Genomic DNA, 23,994 nt, shown 5'->3' on the forward strand with positions numbered 1-23,994 from the left:
ACAGACAGACATGCAGGACAGATGGTAATGACAGTAGCTTACAACAACATTAATGAAAGTAATAATATTATCGTTATAGTTCTGGCTACTGTGGTACAATATGTTGAAAGTATATATTAGTATCTGGCAGTATACATGTGTGATAATAACCATATGTGTATAATAACAGTAGAAGTATGACTAATGACTAATGATGGCAGCAGCAGCAGCAGCAGGAGGCATCTGGCAGGACCACGGCAGCAGCACAACCGCACACGTCACGCTATCTAGGCACCGCTGCGATATGAGTTAACCTGAGAGACAGTGGAGCACAAAGGCTCAGGAGAAGAAGCCCAGTTAGTGACATCCAGAATGGCCGAGTTAGCAAGATGCAGTAATAGGATACGAGAGAGAGAAAGAGAGAAGGTGCCCGGTGTATTATAGGGGGGTCCTCCGGCAGACTAGGCCTAAATCAGCCTAACTACGGGCTGGTACAGGGCAAGCCTGAGCCAGCCCTAACTATAAGCTTTATCAAAGAGGAAAGTCCTAAGTCTAGTCTTAAATGTGGAGACGGTGTCTGCCTCCCGGACCGCAACAGGAAGATGATTCCACAGGAGAGGAGCCTGACAGCTGAAGGCTCTGGCTCCTGATCTACTTTTGGAGACTTTAGGGACCACGAGTAACCCTGTATTCTCCGAGCGCAGTGTTCTGGTGGGATAATATGGCACTATGAGCTCTCTAAGATATGACAGAGCTTGACCATTTAGAGCTTTATAAGTTAACAGAAGGATTTTAAATTCAATTCTGGATTTTACAGGGAGCCAGTGCAGAGAAGCTAAAACAGGAGAAATATGATCTCGTTTCTTAGTTCCTGTTAGTACACGTGCTGCTGCATTCTGAATTAGCTGGAGAGTTTTTAAGGACTTACTAGAGCTACCTGATAATGGAGAGTTACAGTAATCCAGCCTTGAGGTAACAAAAGCATGGACCAATTTTTCTGCATCTTTTTGGGTCAGGATAGGCCTAATTTTCGCAATATTACGCAGATGAAAAAATGCAGTCCGTGAGGTTTGTTTTAAATGACAATTAAAAGACAAATCTTGGTCAAATGTTACTCCAAAGTTTCTTATGGTAGTGCTAGAGGCCAGAGCAATGCCATCTAGAGAAACTGTGTCATCAGATAAAGACTCTCTGAGTTGTTTGGGGCCAAGAACAATAATTTCAGTTTTGTCTGAATTTAACATCAGGAAATTGGTGCTCATCCAGGTTTTTATGTCTTTAAGGCAGTTATGGAGTTTAGTTAATTGATTACTTTCTTCTGGCTTGATGATGTTGCCTAAAGGAAGCATATATAGAGTAAATAGGATTGGTCCGAGCACAGAACCTTGCAGAACTCCAAAACAAACTTTAGTACGTAAGGATGATTCATTATGAAGGTCAACAAACTGAAAACGATCAGATAAATAAGATTTAAACCAGCTTAGGGCAGAACCTTTTAGGCCAATTGAGTGTTCCAGTCTCTGTAGCAGAATTTGATGGTCAGTAGTGTCAAACGCGGCCTTTGTCTGAAGCAGTCAGAAGGTCATTTGTAATTTCAACTAGTGCTGTCTCAGTGCTATGATGCACTCTAAATCCTGACTGAAATTCCTCAAATAAATTATTATCATGGAGAAAATCACACAGCTGGTCTGCGACTACTTTCTCAAGGATCTTTGACATAAAGGGAAGATCAGATATTGGTCTATAGTTGGCTAACACCTCTGGATCCAGGGTGGGCTTTTTTTAGTAGAGATTTAATTACAGCTACTTTAAAACACTGTGGTACATAGCTTGTTAATAAGGATATATTGATCATATCTAACATATATGAGTGTTACTAAAGGTAAGACCTCCTTAAGTAGCCCAGTTGGGATGGGGTCTAAGTTGATGATTTAGATGAAGAAATCACTGCGGTCAATTCTTGAAGAGAAATTGGGGAGAAGCAATCTAAATATATTTAGGTCTTACAGCTGTGTTTGAGGTTAGATAGGTAGGCCTACTATCTGAGGACAGGAGGTCATGAATTTTGCCTCTAATAGTTAGAATTTTGTCATTAAAAAAGCTCATAAAATCATTACTGCTAAGGGCTAAAGGAATACAAGGCTCAATAGAGCTTTGACTCTCAGTCAGCCTGGCTACAGTGCTGAAAAGAAACCTGAGGTTATTCTTGTTTTCTTCTATTAATACTGAGTAATAGTTTGCTCTGGCATTGCGGAGGCCCCTCTTATACGTTTTGAGACTGTCTGCCCAGATTAAACGAGATTCTTCCAGTTTGGTTAATCGCCAATTCCTTTCAAATTTTCGCGATATTTGTTTTAACTTGCGGGTTTGAGAGTTATACCAAGGAGCGAACTTTCTTTGCTTTGTTAACTTCTTTTTAAGAGGAGCTACAGAGTTGAGTGTTGTTCGCAGCGAGCCTACGGCGCTATCGACAAGATGATCAATTTGGGAGAGGTTAAAGTCGGCATGGGAAACCTCTGATACTGAAGGACTTGGTATTGAATTTAATGACAGAATAATCATTTCCTTAAATTTTGCGAGAGCACTATCTGATAAACATCTAGTATAGTAACTTGCTGAGTGATGTGTAATCGAGTAAAAAGAAATCAAAAGTATCATCTAAATCATCGTGTCTCTTACACCCCATCCCAACTAGGCTACTTAAGGAGGTCTTACCTTTAGTTAACACTCATATACAGTACAGGCCAAAAGTTTGGACACACCTTCTCATTCAATGCGTTTTCTTTATTTTCATGACTATTTACATTGTAGATTCTCACTGAAGGCATCAAAACTATGAATGAACACATGTGGAGTTATGTACTTAACAAAAAAAGGTGAAATAACTGAAAACATGTTTTATATTCTAGTTTCTTCAAAATAGCCACCCTTTGCTCTGATTACTGCTTTGCCCACTCTTGGCATTCTCTCGATGAGTTTCAAGAGGTAGTCACCTGAAATGGTTTTCCAACAGTCTTGAAGGAGTTCCCAGAGGTGTTTAGCACTTGTTGGCCCCTTTGCCTTCACTCTGCGGTCCAGCTCACCCCAAACCATCTCCATTGGGTTCAGGTCCGGTGACTGTGGAGGCCAGGTCATCTGCCGCAGCACTCCATCACTCTCCTTCTTGGTCAAATAGCCCTTACCCAGCCTGGAGGTGTGTTTGGGGTCATTGTCCTGTTGAAAAATAAATGATCGTCCAACTAAACGCAAACCGGATGGGATGGCATGTTGCTGCAGGATGCTGTGGTAGCCATGCTGGTTCAGTGTGCCTTCAATTTTGAAGAAATCCCCAACAGTGTCACCAGCAAAACACCCCCACACCATCACACCTCCTCCTCCATGCTTCACAGTGGGAACCAGGCATGTGGAATCCATCCGTTCACCTTTTCTGCGTCTCACAAAGACACAGCGGTTGGAACCAAAGATCTCAAATTTGGACTCATCAGACCAAAGCACAGATTTCCACTGGTCTAATGTCCATTCCTTGTGTTTCTTGGCCCAAACACATCTCTTCTGCTTGTTGTCTCTCCTTAGCAGTGGTTTCCTAGCAGTTATTTGACCATGAAGGCCTGATTCGCGCAGTCTCCTCTTAACAGTTGTTCTAGAGATAGGTCTGCTGCTAGAACTCTGTGTGGCATTCATCTGGTCTCTGATCTGAGCTGCTGTCAACTTGCGATTTCTGAGGCTGGTGACTCGGATGAACTTATCCTCAGAAGCAGAGGTGACTCTTGGTCTTCCTTTCCTGGGTCGGTCCTCATGTGTGCCAGTTTCGTTGTAGCGCTTGATGGTTTTTGCGACTCCACTTGGGGACACATTTAAAGTTTTTGCAATTTTCCGGACTGACTGACCTTCATTTCTTAAAGCAATGATGGCCACTCGTTTTTCTTTAGTTAGCTGATTGGTTCTTGCCATAATATGAATTTTAACAGTTGTCCAATAGGGCTGTTGGCTGTGTATTAACCTGACTTCTGCACAACACAACTGATGGTCCCAACCCCATTGATAAAGCAAGAAATTCCACTAATTAACCCTGATAAGGCACACCTGTGAAGTGGAAACCATTTCAGGTGACTACCTCTTGAAACTCATCGAGAGAATGCCAAGAGTGGGCAAAGCAGTAATCAGAGCAAAGGGTGGCTATTTTGAAGAAACTAGAATATAAAACATGTTTTCAGTTATTTCACCTTTTTTTGTTAAGTACATAACTCCACATGTGTTCATTCATAGTTTTGATGCCTTCAGTGAGAATCTACAATGTAAATAGTCATGAAAATAAAGAAAACGCATTGAATGAGAAGGTGTGTCCAAACTTTTGGCCTGTACTGTATGTTAGATATGATCAATATATCCTTATTAACAGGCTATGTACCATAGTGTTTTAAGGTAGCTGTAATTAAACCTCTCCTAAAAAGTCCACCCTGGATCCAGAGGTGTTAGCCAACTATAGACCAATATCTAATCTTCCCTTTCTTTCAAAGATCTTTGAGAAAGTAGTTGCAGACCAGCTGTGTGGTTTTCTCCATGATAATAATTTATTTGAGGAATTTCAGTCAGGATTTAGAGTGCATCATAGCACTGAGACAGCACTAGTTAAAATTACAAATGACCTTCTGATTGCTCTGTACTTGTTTTATTAGATCTTAGTGCAGCGTTTGACACAATTGACCATCAAATTCTGCTACAGAGACTGGAACACTTAATTGACCTAAAAGGTTCTGCACTAAGCTGGTTTAAATCTTATTTATCTGATCGTTTTCAGTTTGTTCACGTTCATAATGAGTCATCCTTAATACGTACTAAAGTTTGTTTTGGAGTTCCGCAAGGTTCTGTGCTCGGACCAATTCTATTTACTCTGTATATGCTTGCTTCATTAGAAATCACTCTATAAATTTCCATTGTTATGCAGATGATACACAGTTGTATTTATCTATGAAGCCAGAAGAAAGTAATCAATTAACTAAACTCCATAACTGCCTTAAAGACATAAAAACCTGGATGAGCACCAATTTCCTGATGTTAAATTCAGACAAAACTGAAGTTATTGTTCTTGGCCCCAAACAACTCAGAGACTCTTTATCTGATGACATAGTTTCTCTAGATGGCATTGCTCTGGCCTCTAGCACTACCGTTAGAAACTTTGGAGTAACATTTGATCAAGATTTGTCTTTTAATTGTCATTTAAAACAAACCTCACAGACTACATTTTTTCATCTGCGTAATATTGCGAAAATTAGGCCTATCCTGACCCGAAAAGATGCAGAAAAATTGGTCCACGCTTTTGTTACCTCAAGGCTGGATTACTGTAACTCTCTATTATCTGGTAGCTCTAGTAAGTCCTTAAAAACTCTCCCGCTAATTCAGAATGCAGCAGCACGTGTACTAACAGGAACTAAGAAACGAGATGATATTTCTCCTGCTTTAGCTTCTCTGCACTGGCTCCCTGTAAAATCCAGAATTGAATTTAAAATCCTACTGTTAACTTATAAAGCTCTAAATGGTCAAGCTCCGTCATATCTTAGAGAGCTCATAGTGCCATATTATCCCACCAGAACTCTGCGCTCAGAGAACGCAGGGTTACTCGTGGTCCCTAAAGTCTCCAAATGTAGATCAGGAACATTTTCTCTACACACAAAAGACCATTTTCCTCAAATATTGTTCACAAATCTGTCTAAAATCTGTGTTAGTGAGCACTTCTCCTTTGCCGAGATAATCCATCCCACCTCACAGGTGTGGCATATCAAGATGTTGATTAGACAGTATGATTATTGCACAGGTGTGCCTTAGGCTGGCCACAATAAAAGGACACTCTGAAATGTGCAGTTTTGCTTTATTGAGGGGGTCTGGGGGGGGTCAGAAAACCAGTCAGTATCCGGTGTGACCACCATTTGCCTCACGCAGTGCAACACATCTCCTTCGCATAGAGTTGGTCAGGTTGTTGATTGTGGCCTGTGGAATGTTGGTCCACTCCTCTAAAATGGCTGTGCGAAGTTGCTGGATACTGGATATTGGAACTGGAACACGCTGTCATATACGCCGATCCAGAGCATCCCAAACATGCTCAATGGGTGACATGTACGGTGAGTATGCTGGCCATGCAAGAACTGGCATGTTTTCAACTTCCAGGAATTGTGTACAGATTCTTGCAACATGGGGCCGTGCATTATCATGCTGCAACATGAGGTGATGGTCGTGGATGAATGGCACAACAGTGAGCCTCAGGATCTCGTCACGGTTTCTCTGTGCATTCAAAATGCCATCAATAAAATGCACCTGTGTTCATTGTCCATAACATACGCCTGCCCATACGATAACCCCACCGCCACTATGGGACACTTGATCCACAACGTTGAAATCAGCAAACCGCTCACCCACACGACGCCACACACACTGTCTGCCATCTGCCCTGAACAGTGAAAACCGGGATTCATTCGTGAAGAGAACACCTCTCCAACGTGCCAGACGCCATCGAATTTGAGCATTTGCCCACTCAAGTCGGTTACGACGACGAACTGCAGTCAGGTCGAGACCCCGATGAGGACGACGAGCATGCAGATGAGCTTCCCTGAGACGGTTTCTGACAGTTTGTGCAGAAATTCTTTGGTTATGCAAACCGATTGTTGCAGCAGCTGTCCGGGTGGCTGGTCTCAGACGATCTTGGAGGTGAACATGTTGGATGTGGAGGCCCTGGGCTGGTGTGGTTACACGTGGTCTGCGGTTGTGAGGCTGGTTGGATGTACTGCCAAATTGTCTGAAACGCCTTTGGAGACGTCTAATGGTAGAGAAATGAACATTCAGTTCATGGGCAACAGCTCTGGTGGACATTCCTACAGTCAGCATGCCAATTGCACACTCCCTCAAAACTTGCGACATCTGTGGCGTTGTGCTGTGTGATAAAACTGCACATTTCAGAGTGGCCTTTTATTGTGGCCAGCCTAAGGCACACCTGTGCAATAATCATGCTGTCTAATCAGCATCTTGATATGCCACACCTGTGAGGTGGGATGGATTATCTCGGCAAAGGAGAAATGCTCACTAACACAGATTTAGACAGATTTGTGAACAATATTTGTGGGAAATGGTCTTTTGTGTGTATAGAAAATGTTTTAGATCTTTGAGTTCAGCTCATGGAAAAATGGGAGCAAAAACAAAAGTGTTGCGTTTATATTTTTGTTCAGTGTAGTTAGGGCTGGCTCAGGCTTGCCTTGTACCATCCCCTAGTTAGGCTGATTTAGGCCTAGTCTGCCGGAGGACCCCCTATAATACACCGGGCACCTTCTCTCCCTCTCTCCCTCTCTCTCTCTCTCTCTCTCTCTCTCTCTCTCGCTCTCTCTTTCTTTCTTTCTCTCGTGGCCTATTACTGCAACTTGCTAACTCGGCCATTCTGGATGTCACTAACTCGGCTTTTTCTCCTGAGCCTTTGTGCTCCACTGTCTCTTAGGTTAACTCGTATTGCAGCGGTGCCTGGATAGTGTGACGGATAGATGCCTCCTGCTGCTGCTGTTGTCATTAGTCATACTTCTACTGTTATTATACACATATGATTATTGTCACACATGTATACTATCAGATATTAATATATTATTATTAATTATAATATTATTACTTTCATTAATGTTGTAATGTTGTTGTAAGCTACTGTCATTACCGTCTGTCCTGCATCTCTCTCTCTGTCTGTCTCTCTCTCTCCCTCTCTCTCTCTCTCCCTCCCTCTTTCTCTGTCTCATTGTGTCATAAGGATTACTGTTAATTTATTATGTTGATCTGTTCTGTACGACATCTATTGCACGTCTGTCCATCCTGGAAGAGGGATCCCTCTTCAGTTCCTCTTCCTGAGCTTTCTACCATTTTTTTTCCCCGTTAAAGGGTTTTTTGGGGGGGAGTTTTTCCTTATCCGCTGTGAGGGTCCAAAGGACAGAGGGATGTCGTATGCTGTAAAGCCCTGTGAGGCAAATTGTGATTTGTGATATTGGGCTTTATAAATAAAATTGATTGATTGATAGATCTGTTTAGTGGTTCCACCATAGACAGAACTGTTAAATGTGGGCCAGGGTATTCTCACTCACTGATTGGTCCAGCTTGCTCTGTATTTCCTTTTCACCGGTGATACAGAGGAATGTCTGCACCTTGTTTATCGTCCACAGAATGGAGTCGACATGCCAACATTTTCAGAACAAAAAGAATAGGCTGGAGTGAGAGTTTCTTTGAATGGGATATTTAGAAATAGCGTATTTGTGCATTGAGTCCTCATCAAGCAAGTGCATCTGGAGCGCACAGGAACAAAGCTCCACAATTTTTCTTCTCCAAGTAAGGAAGTAGACTTTGCAGTTAACATAATTTGGTTGAAATTCATAAGCATTTTTAAATGCCTGAAGATCCAGTCATCCCTAAAGTTTGTGTCATCAAAAAGAAGCAATAAAAACACATGGAATGGTAAAGTTGTCATATGGACATTTAAGGTGTGTTGACTGATTCACGTTTGACAATATAAGGTCCTTGATCAGTAATGAAATATCGTCTGCATACAGGGGCATGTGGTGTTCCTCTCCCCTAAGTAAGAACCCTTTCAGACCCATCTCTGTCCTGATTGTGGAGGCCAGGGGTCCAAGGAATAGTTTAAAGAGTAAGGGGCTGAGAGGGTGTACTTGTTTGGTCCCATGTGATAGATTAAAGAAGGATGATATCATTCCATGTGTTGTTACTGCTGCACTTGTATCTCAGTAATTTATGTTCACTCATTTGATGAATCCAAAATGTATTCATTTAAAATTTGGTCATCTTTGTCTAACATAAATCAAGGAGGGTTCAACCCTGGTTAACCCCTCAGTGTGAAAGGGGTAGTACGGAGACAGGGGGCTCAGAGCTGTGGTGTACTTGATTAGAATTTTTTTCAACCACCCACTTTGGAAATCAAAAATGTTTTGTTTAGACGTGCACACACTAGTTCACTTGGCGCTGGAGGTCTGCAGCCTGTTGCAGCAGCTCTGACTATTTGCACTCCTTGAATTTCCTCCCTGGGGGATCAGTAAAGTATATCGTATGTAGAGCTGGCACCCCATGTAAAACTGCTGTGTCCAACCCCCTGCTGCATGTCATCCCTCCACTCTCCCCATTTCATGCTGTTATCTGCTCTGTCCTAGCAAATAAAGGCAAAAAGCCACCCAAAAATATCTTTAAAAAAAAGAAATAGTTCAAGACTAAAAAAGATAGCTGGAGAGAAGTTAAACCCTGGCTTGTTTCTCACTTCAGCAAAGCTGGCCAGTCACACCATGAGGTTTGTGTGAGTTTCAGATGGTCTCTCTCAGAAAGCTTCAGAAATGAAACAGCACTAATGATTTTCTGTCCTGTTTGGTCAGGTGGTCATCATCCTAAAATAATTTAGTGCATTTCTACAAATAATAATGTATTGCACATATTCTTTTGATGATTGTGTGAAACTTAATCTGAACATGATGATGGTCTGTCTGTCTGTCTGTGCAGCTTATTTGGAAGGTGAATTTGAAGAGATGGAGAGCAGACTGGTATACCTGGAGACTCTGTGTTGTCAGTGTGAACAGCAGACATTTAAACAACATCAAATCAAACAACTAGAAGTCTACAAGAACAAGAAAAGGTACAAGATGCATATCACTTATTATTTGCATGTGTTATGTCACTGAGGCTCATTTAAAAAAAAAATTCACTGAATAGGTCAAAATGTGAAGTGACGCTATTTAAACATCATGGTTTACTCTTTTTAGTTTGTTGTGATTTATTTAAATCCTTTTTATTTTCCATGTATGTCAGTGGGCTAAAGTGAATCATGAAAGAATTGATGAGCTGTGGTCATAACAAATCATTATCCAGTGTCTAATGATATAGATCCACGCAGTGCCGTGCACGGACATTTTGTGGGGGCAGGTGCTCAAGTGGGAAAAAAAGGGCATCTCTTCCACAAAACCTTTTTTTTGCATGTGGTCATGCAAAAAAAAAAAAATGTGTTAGCTTGCAAAGGGCACTCTGCCAGGAGGTTTCTGTATGTCAGGGGAAATGTCGGACGAAACTTTCGCACTCAGGCTCCCCACAACGATGTGTGCTGAACCCACTACTCTACATCCTCTACACCTCCAACTGTAGACCTGCCCACACCAGTAACACCATAGTGAAGTTTGTTGACAACACGACAGTGGTGGGGCTGATCTCAGGAGGAGATGAGTCTGCCTACAGGGATGAGGTCCTGAAATTGTCTGCATGATGCTCGGCAAACAACCTGGCTCTGAACACCACAAAGACAAAGGAGATCATCCTGGACTTTAGGAAGCACAGGGCAGATCCGCCCCCCCTTTACATCAATGGCGACTGCGTGGATGGGGTCCACACCTTCACTTTTCTGGGCACCACGATCTCTGCCAAACTCTCCGGGACTGCATACACCATGGCTGTCATCAAGAAGGCACAGCAGCATCTGCACTTTCTGAGAGTGCTCAGGAAGAATAACGTCACTGAGAAGTTCCTGGTGACCTTCTACCACTCAACCATTGAGAGCATTTTAACATATTGCATATCAGTATGGTTCACCCACTGCACTGAGGCAGACCGGAAGAGGCTCTAGAGAGTGGTCAAGACGGCGCAGGAGATCATCGGCTGCCCCCTCCCCTCTCTGAAGGACATTCATATATCCCGCTGAGTGAATCATCAGAGACAGCACCTATCATGCTTCACACCTGTTTGTACTGCTGCCCAGAGGGCAGGCACTACAGGTCCCTCAGAACCAGGACAAACAGGCTCAGAGACAGCTTCTTTCCACAAGCCATCAATACACTGAACACACACTTACACTAACCTTTTTTTTCTGTGCAGTGACAATAAAGGTTTTCTATTCTATCTATTCTAACGTGATTGACACAACGCAAAAATCGTATTTAGTTGTAGACATGCAGCAATTTTAGACGAAAAAAACCGACTCAGTGTGCAAAGGCCTTTAGTCTGAGAAATAAAATTATGATAACTCTAAATTGTTGGATGTTGTTTGTATTTAACTGGAATTTGTTTGATGTTTTGTCTTTCAACAGGAAGGAAGTGGAGATGCTAGAAGGTGAGCAATTCTACTATCATCAAGAATTCCTGGTGTGCAATGCACATGTGTGATTTGATCACTATACATAGTGACTACATTACCACCCTACAGCGGTGCTGCCAAAAAGTATTTACCTCTTTTGTAATGTTTGTATTATTGCATATTTGTCACAGTGAATGTTACGGGATGTATAGACAAAATGTTACATTAGACTAAATGAACCTGAGTAAACACATGACATTTGTTTTTACAATTATTTCAGTTTGGAACAAAGTTATCCAACACACACATCATCATGTGACACAGTCTCTCCTGAAGTTATGATCACTAGAGTTGGGTTGACTGGTTGCTGAAGTGTGTTGGTGTGATTCCATTTCCATGCCCTATACCTGTAAGTGACTGGAATATGGATTGGTGTCTGTTGTAAATGACAGTAAACATGATGATCAGGTGAAATGTCAACAGCAGATCTGCTGACTAATACTGTTTTAAATTGTGTGACGAGAAAGTATACAGAGATCAGAGGGTATTCTAAAAATGATGTGTCTTCTGTTTACAGCTGAACTGAATTCCGAACATGCTCAGAAGGTGGCAGAGCTGGAGCAGGCCTTGCAGCAGAAACTGAGAGAACGACAGAAAGTCTATGAAGAAGCTTTTAACCAAGACATGGAGCAATACCTGTCCACTGGATACCTACAGCACAGAGGTAAGTCACTGTTATTTATTGCATATTACTTTGGCTTGCTCTAATTATCAGCCCAAAACATCTTTCAAGATTTCAGTCTGAACAGTTCACTTGTTTTCAGTGCGGAAATGTGCACAATTTCCTCTGTCCTGGTGTCAGTTGGGAGTTTGTTCCACAATTCTGGAGCCAGGACCGTAGAGTGGTACTCATCCCCCTTTGTAATAAGGAACAAGCAAGTCAGAGCAGTTTCATGTCACAAACCACTGTAACTTGACGCTGCTCATTGCAGTTAAGCTTTTTACTGTGGTGGCTGATGAAAAAAACGCAAGAATGCGAATGGCCTTATGTGAAGTGAGTGTTTGGTTTGTCTGTTTTAACTTCTTAAGATTTTTTCCCTTTTCTATTTGTCTGGGCTACTGTATGTAGATATAAACTGCTCATTCTAAGGTAATGAAAACACAACAATTTTTATTTTTAGGAGATTATACACTAAGGAAAATATACATACTATATTCCATTTCTGCTAGTATATCTTATATATACTGTATATATACAATACTTAAGTGCGTGCGTGCGTGCGTGCATGTGTGTGGGTGTTTGCAGAGCCAACAGCAGCTGATGTGCGTGCCCTGGACCAGATGATAGTAACTAACCTATCAGACCAGCAGGCACTGGATGACTTTCTCAACTCCACTGGTGATGACATCAGCACTGGATCATCACTGACCTCAGGTAACCCCAGCTCAGTTACTCTACAACCTGCCGGCAATTCAAGACATGCAAATATTGGATATTGCATGTTTTTTAAGTTGTATGAATAATTTTTGGTCACTTGCAGGCAGAAATACATCAAGACAAGATGAATGCAACATAGCCATCACTAATTTGTTAGCTTATGGCCTGTGTCCACATAGCGCTTTTTTCTCAGCACCTGTGGCCTTTTTCGATTTGTTCTCAATAAGTAGTGAGCGTATGTAAAGAAAAAAGCGTCACACCCAGTGTCTTTTTCAGAGTGTTCCACCTTTAAAAAAGCTCTGCCAGCACTTTGTTTATGAAGCGCTCCCCAGCACCCTGCCATCGCTTTTCTGCTGAAAAAACAACAACAAAAAAAATGCAGTGTGGATACAGAATCCGTGTACCCTTTGTTCCATTTCAAAACTAAATCAGAAAAACAATCTTGTTTTTCTGATTTAAAAACAGAACAAAATCACGTTTTGTAGGTGCTGTTTTTTGTGTTTTAAAATTAAAACAGAAGAACGTTAAAATTAAGTTTTTAATTTCTTTGTTTTGTTATTGTAATATTTGGATAAATTCTACTACAGGACTAATCATGTCCCGTATTGATTTAGTAGCTAAGGGATGATATTATAGGGATGGATACCCTATACATACATACATTACCAGTCAAAAGTTTGGACACACTTTCCCATTTACTTGAATGGAAAAGTGTGTCCAAACTTTTGACTGGTACTGTACATACATACATACATACTAGGGATGGGCAGCACAAGCAAAAACACTATTCGAAAATCATGGCAACTATTCGACAATTTTTTGAATAATCAACAACAAGACATGATATGAGACTCATACCATGTCTTGTCGTTGTGTTTCAGGCAGTCACCTGCATTGTATTGTTCAGCAGAGAGATATCTGGACTGTGTCGTTTATTTCTCAGTGAGTATTCTACACTATGCTCTTAACACAACATCTAGTCAACATCAGTGCTATTGCTATAACTTGGAAGGTATAGTGTCATGTGTTAAGATTTAAGTATTTTGACACCCGTGTCTAGGGCTGGTAAGTTTCTGCGCACCAGTTGTTGTGGGCTGGGCCGAGTCAAAGTCCAGGGCTCTTTTCTATTCAGTCCGCCCCTGTACATACCCTGTTTATTGCAGAAACCACAGCCATTTCCAATTCGGCGTCTGAAACAACACTTCTCCTCCGAAGGTTGTGCTCCATGCAGAATCTCCTGACGCTCATAATGGAACACTGCATGGCCCCTTCATGCTGCAAAATGTCACTGACTTCTGCGTGTGTCTTGCCACTCTCAAAAAGTTCACAGATCAGGTCTGCATAAGGCTGGAGTGCAGTCATAACTAGGCTACAAGTAGTTGAGAATGGAGCGCTCCTCTGCGAAGTTCAAAAGTTCCTCCGCAGATCTCCCAGCATTCCCGGTATTTATCCAAATATCACAATAACAACACAAAGAAATTAAAAACAATCCGTGTATGGTTCGGTCTTTCATTATTCCGTTTCAAAACAAAATAAAAAAAAAAAAAAAATTAAATCCATTTTTCCGTTTTTCTATTTTGAAACAAAAACCGAAACACACAAATACAGATAAACAAAAAACAGCGTTTTTCTGTTTTGGAAATTAAAATGGAAAAACCCAACTTTGGTTTTTTGCAGATTCATTTTTTCATTTATTGTTTTGGACAAAAAGTAGAACGGCGGTGACATCAGAGGCAGAAGTAACTTCAAAATAAAAGACAGGAAGATAAGATTGCCTATAAAACTTATAAATATCCTATAAAACTTTCCCATGTATCTTTTATTTCCACTTACATCTGATGTTTTGCGCATTTTGAAAAGCTGCCTGCCATTGTTGTGAGGAACTTTTTATTCAGAAAAATAGAAATAAAATGTTATGATCGCAAATTTTATGGCTACAGTAAAACTTGTTCAACCATACGTTGCTGTTCAGAGACTAATAAGGGAACTCGTCATGCATATTGTTCCCATGAAGGACGTATAGGGATTCCCCTAAAGGTTGTGTTTTAATATTCATTCGCCAAATTGTTTGCAATAAAGTAATCGAGGATATAATAAATTATTGTGTGTGCAGCACTGTTACTGTTAATACTGGGTTTTCTCCATAACACATCGTTGCATCAGTGAAGTTTCAAGCTGATGTTTGTCCTTTTCACCAGCAGATGGCAGTAGGCCTATGGATTTATTTGCTGTCATTGAATGCCTGGTTTTCTCTTAGTTTCTGTTGGATTATACAGACCTGCAATTCTTCAGGTTATTGATACGGACAATTCAAATTATATGCAGCATATATTTACTTGTATTCTTTTATATTGTTGTATCACATAGGCCTATGCATTGTTGGCAGAGATGGGCAGCATTTTAATTACATGTGTTTAAAATGTTTTATCACCTACTATGACAATAGAAATGTCATACAAAAATACATCCTGTGCCTCTTTTCAAAATCTGATTAATCAAATAAAGTAATCAATGATTAATCCATTGTTTTTTAAAAATATATAAGTTAGTGGCAACCCTAACTGTATGCAACACATCTGATATTATACATATATATAATATGTATACATAACATTATACATATTATTTTAACCTGGCCTACTGCCATCTGCTGGTAAAAAGGACAAACATCAGTTTGAAACTTCACTGATGCAACGATGTGTTATGGAGAAACCCAGTATTAACAGTAACAACGCAGCACACACAATAATTTATTATATCCTCGATTACTTTATTGCAAACAACTCGGTGAATGAATATTAAAACACAACCTTTGAGGGAATCCCTATACGTCCTTCATGGGAACAATATGCATGATGATTTCCCTTTTTAGTCTCTGAACAGCAACATTATGGTTGAACAACAAGTTTTACTGTAGCCATAAAATTTGCGATCATAACATTTTATTTCTGTTTTTATGAATAAAAAGTTCCTCACAGCAATGGCAGGCAGCTTTTCAAAATGCGCAAAACATCAGGTGTAAGTGGAAATAAAAGATATATGGGAAAGTTATATAGGATATTTATAAGTTTTATAGGCAATCTTATCTTCCTGTCTTTTATTTTGAAGTTACTTCTGCCTCTGATGTCACCGCCGTTCTACTTTTTGTCCAAAACAATAAATGAAACAATGAATCTGCAAAAAAAAAACAAAGTCAGATTTTTCCATTTTTATTTCCAAAACAGAAAAATGCAGTTTTTTTTTGTTTATCTGTATTTGTGTTTTTAGGTTTTTGTTTCAAAATAGAAAAATGGAAAAACTGATTTAATTTTTTTTTTTTTTTTAAATTTTGTTTTGAAACGGAATAATGAAAGACCGAACCATACACACATTTTTTTTGTTTCTCTGTATTTTTGTTTTTTGGTTCGAAACGGAAAAACGGATTTAATTTTTTGTTTTTTGATTTTGTTTTGAAACGGAATAATGAAAGAACGAATCATACACGGATTAAAAATGCACATTTTCACGTTCTTCTGTTTTAATTTTAAAACAAAAAAACAACTACAAAACGTGTGATTTCTGTTGTTCTGTTTTCCCATTTTTCTGCTTTGGGTTTAAATCAGAAAAACAAGATTGTTTTTCTGATTTGGTTTTGAAACGGAAAAACGATATAAGGAAGGGTGCACGGATTACACAGGCCCTTTAAAGCTGTTACTTTTAATGAGTGCCTTGCAGACATGAAAAATCGTCAATATGCATTTGTTTTTGTGTTACTGGCCACCTGACAGATGTAGGTGTGACCATGTAGCTTTATGGTGGTCATTAGCTCTTTAGCTACTTCATGCTTGGCATCAGCATATTTGTCAGTTTAACATACATAAGTTATGAGAGGGTCAATAACTACAATGAAAACAGCAGGTAACCACAGGTGTTGGGAGAGAAAACTTTTGTGTGCCTCTGGCCCACGTATAAAATATTTAAGTCAGCCCACCTCCCTGGAGAAATGAAAGGACCTATAGCTAATTTATCTCCTGTGCGAATGCATGCATCATACACAACTCAAATGAATGAATATTATTTAATATTTATTATATTAGGATAAACCCCTTGAGATGCATTATCTAATTTCAAGGGGTCTCAAAAGAGACATTCATTAAACAAATGTGAAAATGTGAGAAAAAAACAAAAAAACAATCCAACAATAAACTAACAAAAAGAAAAAAAAAGCAGTACAACCTTAGACTAAACACAATCAAAAGAACAAGGATCAGTCTCTACATAGAGAGCGGAACAGTGAAAAAATAAACATTGGCAGCCTGTTTTAAGATGAGAATACAGAGCATTTTTAAATGACGAGTGAAATGATGACAGAAAACACATATTGAAAGGTAACTTACTGTAAAACTTAGGTTAGTAGCCCAGGCTATTATTTGCTTAAATCACTGAACTCAACAGGACTAACTTTGGGACAGGGCTTCAGTTCCTTTTACACCAAATGTTGCTCAGCAAATATCAGGAAATAAGATCAAATTGTTTATTTAAAGCAGTATTAATATTACTTGTATGAATATTAGGCTTCGAATAACATATTAATTATGAATCATTCAGTTGATCCAGCTCCAACAAACGGAGCATCAGTGAAAGAGAGCATTATGACACCCTTTTTATGGCAGTCGAGGACTATGGCACCTGGCATACTGATATAACACCACTTAAAAACATTTTTCATAACTTGGATTAGAATTTATGAAAAAATATTTTGATTCTTTTGATTGGTGGATCTTTACGGACTGAAGGAATATGAATAACTTACCGGGTAATCAAGGAATGGACACATATTCAGATTTACTAACATGACAAAAAAACAAATGGTGACTCCCTTCCTCTGAAGTGGTCATAAAGTCAGAATGAATTTCTGTCTTTTGCTGGTGCTCAGGGTTTTAGTAAAATGAACAGAACGATTGAACCGTGGAGAATCTTACCAAGCTTATGATGTGTAGCGTCTCCATATTGACAAAAGTTTTTGTATGTGTGATCTAAATGGCAAACCAATGTTAGCTGAAGTGGGTAGCCAACAACCCAATGAACTACTTGGCAACCAGACCAGGTGTCAGATTGAGACAGGCCTTTATTTGTCAAAATGTGCAGCGACACCATGCTAGTAAAAAAGACTAGGCGTTACATTGGGACTAGGCTTTTAATTGAAGTTTCACGGCATTCCAATCAGAATAAGCTTGAAACATTATATGAATGAAACCACAGCAATGCATGTTGAGAAAGCCTAATAGCATCAAGTTTGTCCCAAAGAAGACACTGATCAACCAGATCAAAAGCTGTGGTGAGATCAACAAATACTGCTCCTGGAGGATGTTCATTCATTCATTTGTGAATTTCAGGGGAGAGCAGTAGCTGTGAAAAAGTTAGGTCTAAAACCAAATTGATATTGAGAAAGGATATTATTGATATTGTAGGCACTCTGATAATTGTATATAAATCAATTTTTAGAACCACTCTTGCATTGAAGCAGATAAATGAGATGGGTGTGTAGTTATTGGGATCAAGTGTGTCACTACCCTTATGGAGAGGAGTAATATGTGCAAATCTCCAAATAGCTGTTATTTCATACAGTGATAGATCAACGAAGTCAGCAAATGGAAAAGTGAGAATATGGCATGCTAATTTAATTTAGTTTGAATCCCATCAATTTGAGGACCATTGCTCCTTTTCAGATCATGAATTGCATTGCAGACATCAATTGGAGATATTGTATGAAAATAAAAAGAACTTTGACATGCTGAATTAGAATATCAGTTCTCCAGGTGACACTTATTCACTAAGAGTGAAGATTTAGTTACACAGAGAAATAAGAATTGTCTTCTCTAACAGGTCCTGACCTTGAATCCTGCTCTTCTGAATCTTTGAGAAGTCAAATGAACCTAACCCCTCCCACAAACAATGAACTGTCCACTGGGGATGCAGTATGGGGGCAAGAAGAAGAAGTGGCCAGTGAGGAGTGTGATGAGCCTCTGGTGCAGTCAGATGAAGAGGACATTCAGCCAGATATGTCATTGGTTGGCCTACAGGATGCTGGCACAGTTAGGGGCTCTGATGACAGTGACCATGCAGGGGACCTTCCCTCTGGGTAACCAAGCAACCAGGCCCTTGAAACTCTTTGAATACTAAGTACTACTTTTGGCCCTCTGGTGCCGTCTGCTTTGACTTGACACAGCTCCCATCTCTAGCCAACATGAGCCAGCAGTGCTCAGGTCAAAAACTGCTTTTTTTCAGGTTTGATAGGAAAACATGTTTTAAACACAAATGCTGAGTTTTCATATGGTAGCTGTCAGTCAGTAATGCTACCTGACTGAGACATTGTCCATTCACTTTTAATTGATAAAAAAAACCTTCTCCATGTATAGAGACCAATCTAAGCTAAATACAGTAAGCACGATTTTCTTCAAGGTATAGATTTATTGTATCTTGTATTTCCCTTTTTGCTAAGTGATGTACAAAAAACAGCTAGTACAGCTATAATACTCTCTTGAAAACAGCTCCAGTGACTGAGCCTATACTGTAGATGAACAGCTGGTGCCTCTGTCCACCATTTTTTAGTACGGTAGTCTGGATGTACTGCTTTTGTCTTGTGGCCTTGATGACCCTGATAAACATGTTGGTCTCACAATAAAGTTTCTGTATATTACAAGTGTTGCTAGACCTTTTACCTCTTCATACGTTTCCTTTTTCCATGTGCCCTGGAAGTAGCTGAAGTTGTGCGAAAAATCCATACTGTGCTTGAAGTAGTTGTCAGCCTTAAAGGTGAAGTGTGTAGGATTTTGGGGGATTTGGTAGCATTTAGCAGTGAGCTGCACATTGCACAACCAGCTAAAAACTTCTGCTGGCTAGAATTCTTTCACTGCTCATTGTTCAGGAGGTTTTTATCGGGAGATAAATTATCCGCAGAGGTCTCTTCTTCTCCAAAACAAATGGACCAGGCAATTACAATCGCTAAAATCACTGAAGAAAGCAGTTTCACGCTACAAATCAATGCTTCGATACACTACACTATTTGGCATCTCATTGCTCACCCACAGCATTCTATTGTGTGCTCACCGCTTTTCTCTCATAAGTTAATGTGTACTTACTAGACTTACTCCAATTTATCGGCAGTGCTCGGAATTGGGCCGGTTTTCACGTGATCGGCCATGACCTGCGACCGGCCAGTCAGTCTAAAATATGCCGATTTAAAATGCCAGTCAAATTCTCGACGCGCCCATCGTGTTACATCACCAGCGCACACACACGCACATGTGCAACTCACAGCTTGGGCGATGTGAGAAAGTGAAACATGGGCGGCTTCTCACCTTAATCATTCACACACACACCAAAAGAGAGAAGAAGAAAGTTGTTAATTGTCCATGTTCAACTGAACTGCGGAGCTCTCACTGCTGCACTGTGCTGCTTGAAACTGACGAGGCGCGTGCTGCATGCCGAAGATGCCCATGTCCGCACTTACTGGTGGGCGCGTCCTGAAGACCTGTGTGAATATTCCACAGGAGGTATTTTCACTTTTTTGTCTATTCAAGAAATTACCCACAAATGCTATACACCAAGAATTATTATTTTATTTATCCATGTTTATTCACATGGATCCACATTATTATGCTATACTTAGGGTGTGTGGTTGTTTTTAATGGTTTGGTCTGGACCCTGTAGTTCAAAGAAATGTTAATGCTATAGCAAACAATGACATGTTCAATAGCAGTAGTGTTTGGACTTTCCTCATAGCACATTAATGCCCATGGTGTCATAATCACATGTCCAGTTATCACATACAGTTCCAATGATTGGAGGTTGTTCACATACTTCTGACCATATAGAGTAAGAGAGAAAATGAAATATCCAATCTGAACCATTAAGCAAGGTTCTTAATACTGCTAGCCTACCTCAGGATGAGTCAGATGGTTGAACTACCAGAGGGCAGCATTGCAGAGGCTCAGGACAGCTACAAATACCTTGGGGTCCTGCAGGCGATTGGGAACCACAAGGAGGCCTCAAGGAAGTCAGCCACAGCCAAATACCTACAGAGTAAGGCAGGTCCTGAAAAGTCAGCTGAATAGAAAGAACAAGATCCAAGCCATCAACACGTACGCCCTGCCAATCGTCAGATACCCCATTGGTATAATAAGGTGGCCAAAAGAGGAGATAGAGGCCACAGATATCAAAACAAGGACGCTTCTCACAATGAATGGAAGGTTTCATCCCAAGTCCAGCACCCTGAGACTGTACACTAAGCAGAACGAGGGAGGCTGAGGATTCGTGAGCGTCAGAGTTACTGTCCAGGACAAAACAACCAAGATCCAGGAACACATCAGGAAGATGGCCCCCAAAGATGAGCTGCTAAGTGAAGACATTCATACAGGTGGATGAACCATTATGGAAAAACAAGCTGCTGCACAGCATGTACACCCGACACATTGAAGAAGTGGCTGATATCAAGAAATCCTACCAGGAGAAAAGGCTGGACTGAGAGACAGCACGGAAGCACTAATCATTGCGGCACATGAACAGGCACTAAGAACAAGATCAATAGAAGCAGGGGTCTACCTCACCAGACAGGACCCCAGGTGCAGGCTGTGCAAAGATGCTCCTGAGACACTTCAGCACATTATAGCAGGATGTAAGATGCGGGCAGGAACAGTTGGCATAGTGTGCAGGAACATCTGCACTGAGAATTCCCAAGGTCACAATGGAAGCCACCTCCTAAGGTGGTTGAGACTGACTGAGCTAAGATGCTGTGGGACTTTCAGATCCTGACTGACAAACTGTTGATGGCTAACCAACCAGACACCATGTTGATGAACAAACAATAGAAGAAGGCAGTGGTGATAGATATAGCAGTTCCGAGTGACAGCAACATCAGGAAGAAGGAACACGAGAAGCTTGAAAAATAAGAAAGGGCTTAAAGAGGAGCTAGTAATGATGTGGGGAGTAAAGGCAACAGTGGTGCAAGTGGTAATCGGAGCACTTTGGGAGAATGGCTCCAGCAAATTTCAGGTACAACATCTGAGGTCTGTCCAGAAGAGCGCAATCCTAGGAACAGCTAAGATACTAACCAGAATGCTCAAACTCCCAGGACCTGAGCTTGAGGAAGACCCACCACCACCCCCATGAGAGGACGAATCGTAAAATCACAGGCTGATCCAAACTGTGTGAATGTTATCGCAGCAACGCATAATGTGACTCAGTAGTGTAGTAATGTGTATGCCCCCCATGCCTGGATGCACTTTCAACGTCTGGCCGTGTTCTTGATGAGTCAGCGGCTGGTGTCCTGGGGGATCCCCTCCCAGACCTGGATCAGGGCATCAGTGAGCTCCTGTACAGTCTGTGGCGGTACTTGGCTGCGTTGGATGCACCGATACATAACATCCCATGGGTGTGTGGCACACCTGAAATAGTGTGACCACATTTGTACGGTGAAGTGAGCGTAATTGCCACTCTCATAGTTTTATTTTATTATACACATTTATGTCCATATTAATATTCATCTATTGAAAGTACTGTGGTCCAAGCTAATTGTTATGGCACTAATGGAGTGAAGAGTACGGGGGTTTTTTTGGCAGAAGTGAGGTGGAACTTTTGTGTTTGTTTTGTTGTTCCGGGGAACCTGTATGGGGGGCGTCGCTCCTCAGAAGCAATCTGGAAAGAAACGCAGCGCACCTTGTCCTCATTGTCTCTGTTCTACCTGCTTCATACAGGTAGGTAAACTGTTGATAAACCACAACTATCTCCGTTAAAATGTCAGGCTTTATTTTCGTGACTGTTTGCTGGAAGAATGGAGTGTTTGTGGGGCATTCTACCAAATGTGTGCAAATTTGGGCTGGAAATATTTTTGAAATTTTGTATGTTTTTATTTCCAAAATTTTGTCCCTATATACAGTACAGGCCAAAAGTTTGGACACACCTTCTCATTCAATGCGTTTTCTTTATTTTCATGACTATTTACATTGTAGATTCTCACTGAAGGCATCAAAACTATGAATGAACACATGTGGAGTTATGTACTTAACAAAAAAAGGTGAAATAACTGAAAACATGTTTTATATTCTAGTTTCTTCAAAATAGCCACCCTTTGCTCTGATTACTGCTTTGCACACTCTTGGCATTCTCTCCATGAGCTTCAAGAGGTAGTCACCTGAAATGGTTTCCACTTCACAGGTGTGCCTTATCAGGGTTAATTAGTGGAATTTCTTGCTTTATCAATGGGGTTGGGACCATCAGTTGTGTTGTGCAGAAGTCAGGTTAATACACAGCCGACAGCCCTATTGGACAACTCTTAAAATTCATATTATGGCAAGAACCAATCAGCTAACTAAAGAAAAACGAGTGGCCATCATTACTTTAAGAAATGAAGGTCAGTCAGTCCGGATAATTGCAAAAACTTTAAATGTGTCCCCAAGTGGAGTCGCAAAAACCATCAAGCGCTACAACGAAACTGGCACACATGAGGACCGACCCAGGAAAGGAAGACCAAGAGTCACCTCTGCTTCTGAGGATAAGTTCATCCGAGTCACCAGCCTCAGAAATCGCAAGTTAACAGCAGCTCAGATCAGATAGCAGATGAATGCCACACAGAGTTCTAGCAGCAGACCCATCTCTAGAACAACTGTTAAGAGGAGACTGCGCGAATCAGGCCTTCATGGTCAAATAGCTGCTAGGAAACCACTGCTAAGGAGAGGCAACAAGCAGAAGAGATTTGTTTGGGCCAAGAAACACAAGGAATGGACATTAGACCAGTGGAAATCTGTGCTTTGGTTTGATGAGTCCAAATTTGAGATCTTTGGTTCCAACCGCCGTGTCTTTGTGAGACGCAGAAAAGGTGAACGGATGGATTCCACATGCCTGGTTCCCACTGTGAAGCATGGAGGAGGAGGTGTGATGGTGTGGGGGTGTTTTGCTGATGACACTGTTGGGGATTTATTCAAAATTGAAGGCACACTGAACCAGCATGGCTACCACAGCATCCTGCAGCGACATGCCATACCATCCGGTTTGCGTTTAGTTGGACGATCATTTATTTTTCAACAGGACAATGACCCCAAACACACCTCCAGGCTGTGCAAGGGCTATTTGACCAAGAAGGAGAGTGATGGAGTGCTGCGGCAGATGACCTGGCCTCCACAGTCACCGGACCTGAACCCAATCGAGATGGTTTGGAGTGAGCTGGACCGCAGAGTGAAGGCAAAGGGGCCAACAAGTGCTAAACACCTCTGGGAACTCCTTCAAGACTGTTGGAAAACCATTTCAGGTGACTACCTCTTGAAGCTCATCGAGAGAATGCCAAGAGTGTGCAAAGCAGTAATCAGAGCAAAGGGTGGCTGTTTTGAAGAAACTAGAATATAAAACATGTTTTCAGTTATTTCACCTTTTTTTGTCAAGTACATAACTCCACATGTGTTCATTCATAGTTTTGATGCTGTTGGGAAGAGGAGGAGCTAAATATGATCATTGGCAATAATTCATAATT

General features: G+C 40.9%; 1 protein-coding gene across 2 annotated transcripts in view; it reads left to right on the forward strand.

Moving 5' to 3' along the window:
- The window catches only part of dtnbp1a (dystrobrevin binding protein 1a), a 68,069-nt gene extending 48,899 nt beyond the window's left edge, over window positions 1-19,170 (forward strand). The window contains exons 6-10 of one of the 2 annotated variants that reach the window (XM_049583200.1): window positions 9,496-9,628; window positions 11,067-11,089; window positions 11,631-11,777; window positions 12,360-12,488; window positions 18,357-19,169. In XM_049583200.1, coding sequence (XP_049439157.1) covers window positions 9,496-9,628; window positions 11,067-11,089; window positions 11,631-11,777; window positions 12,360-12,488; window positions 18,357-18,616 — 692 coding nt within the window. In that variant the 3' untranslated portion in view covers window positions 18,617-19,169. Of the gene's footprint in view, window positions 1-9,495; window positions 9,629-11,066; window positions 11,090-11,630; window positions 11,778-12,359; window positions 12,489-18,356 lie in introns of both variants that reach the window. The other variant, XM_049583201.1, reaches the window with a different exon arrangement.
- The last annotated feature ends 4,824 nt before the right edge of the window (window positions 19,171-23,994 follow it).

The sequence above is a fragment of the Epinephelus fuscoguttatus genome, linkage group LG8, assembly GCF_011397635.1.
Source record: "Epinephelus fuscoguttatus linkage group LG8, E.fuscoguttatus.final_Chr_v1".
In the NCBI taxonomy this organism is placed as follows: domain Eukaryota; kingdom Metazoa; phylum Chordata; class Actinopteri; order Perciformes; family Serranidae; genus Epinephelus; species Epinephelus fuscoguttatus.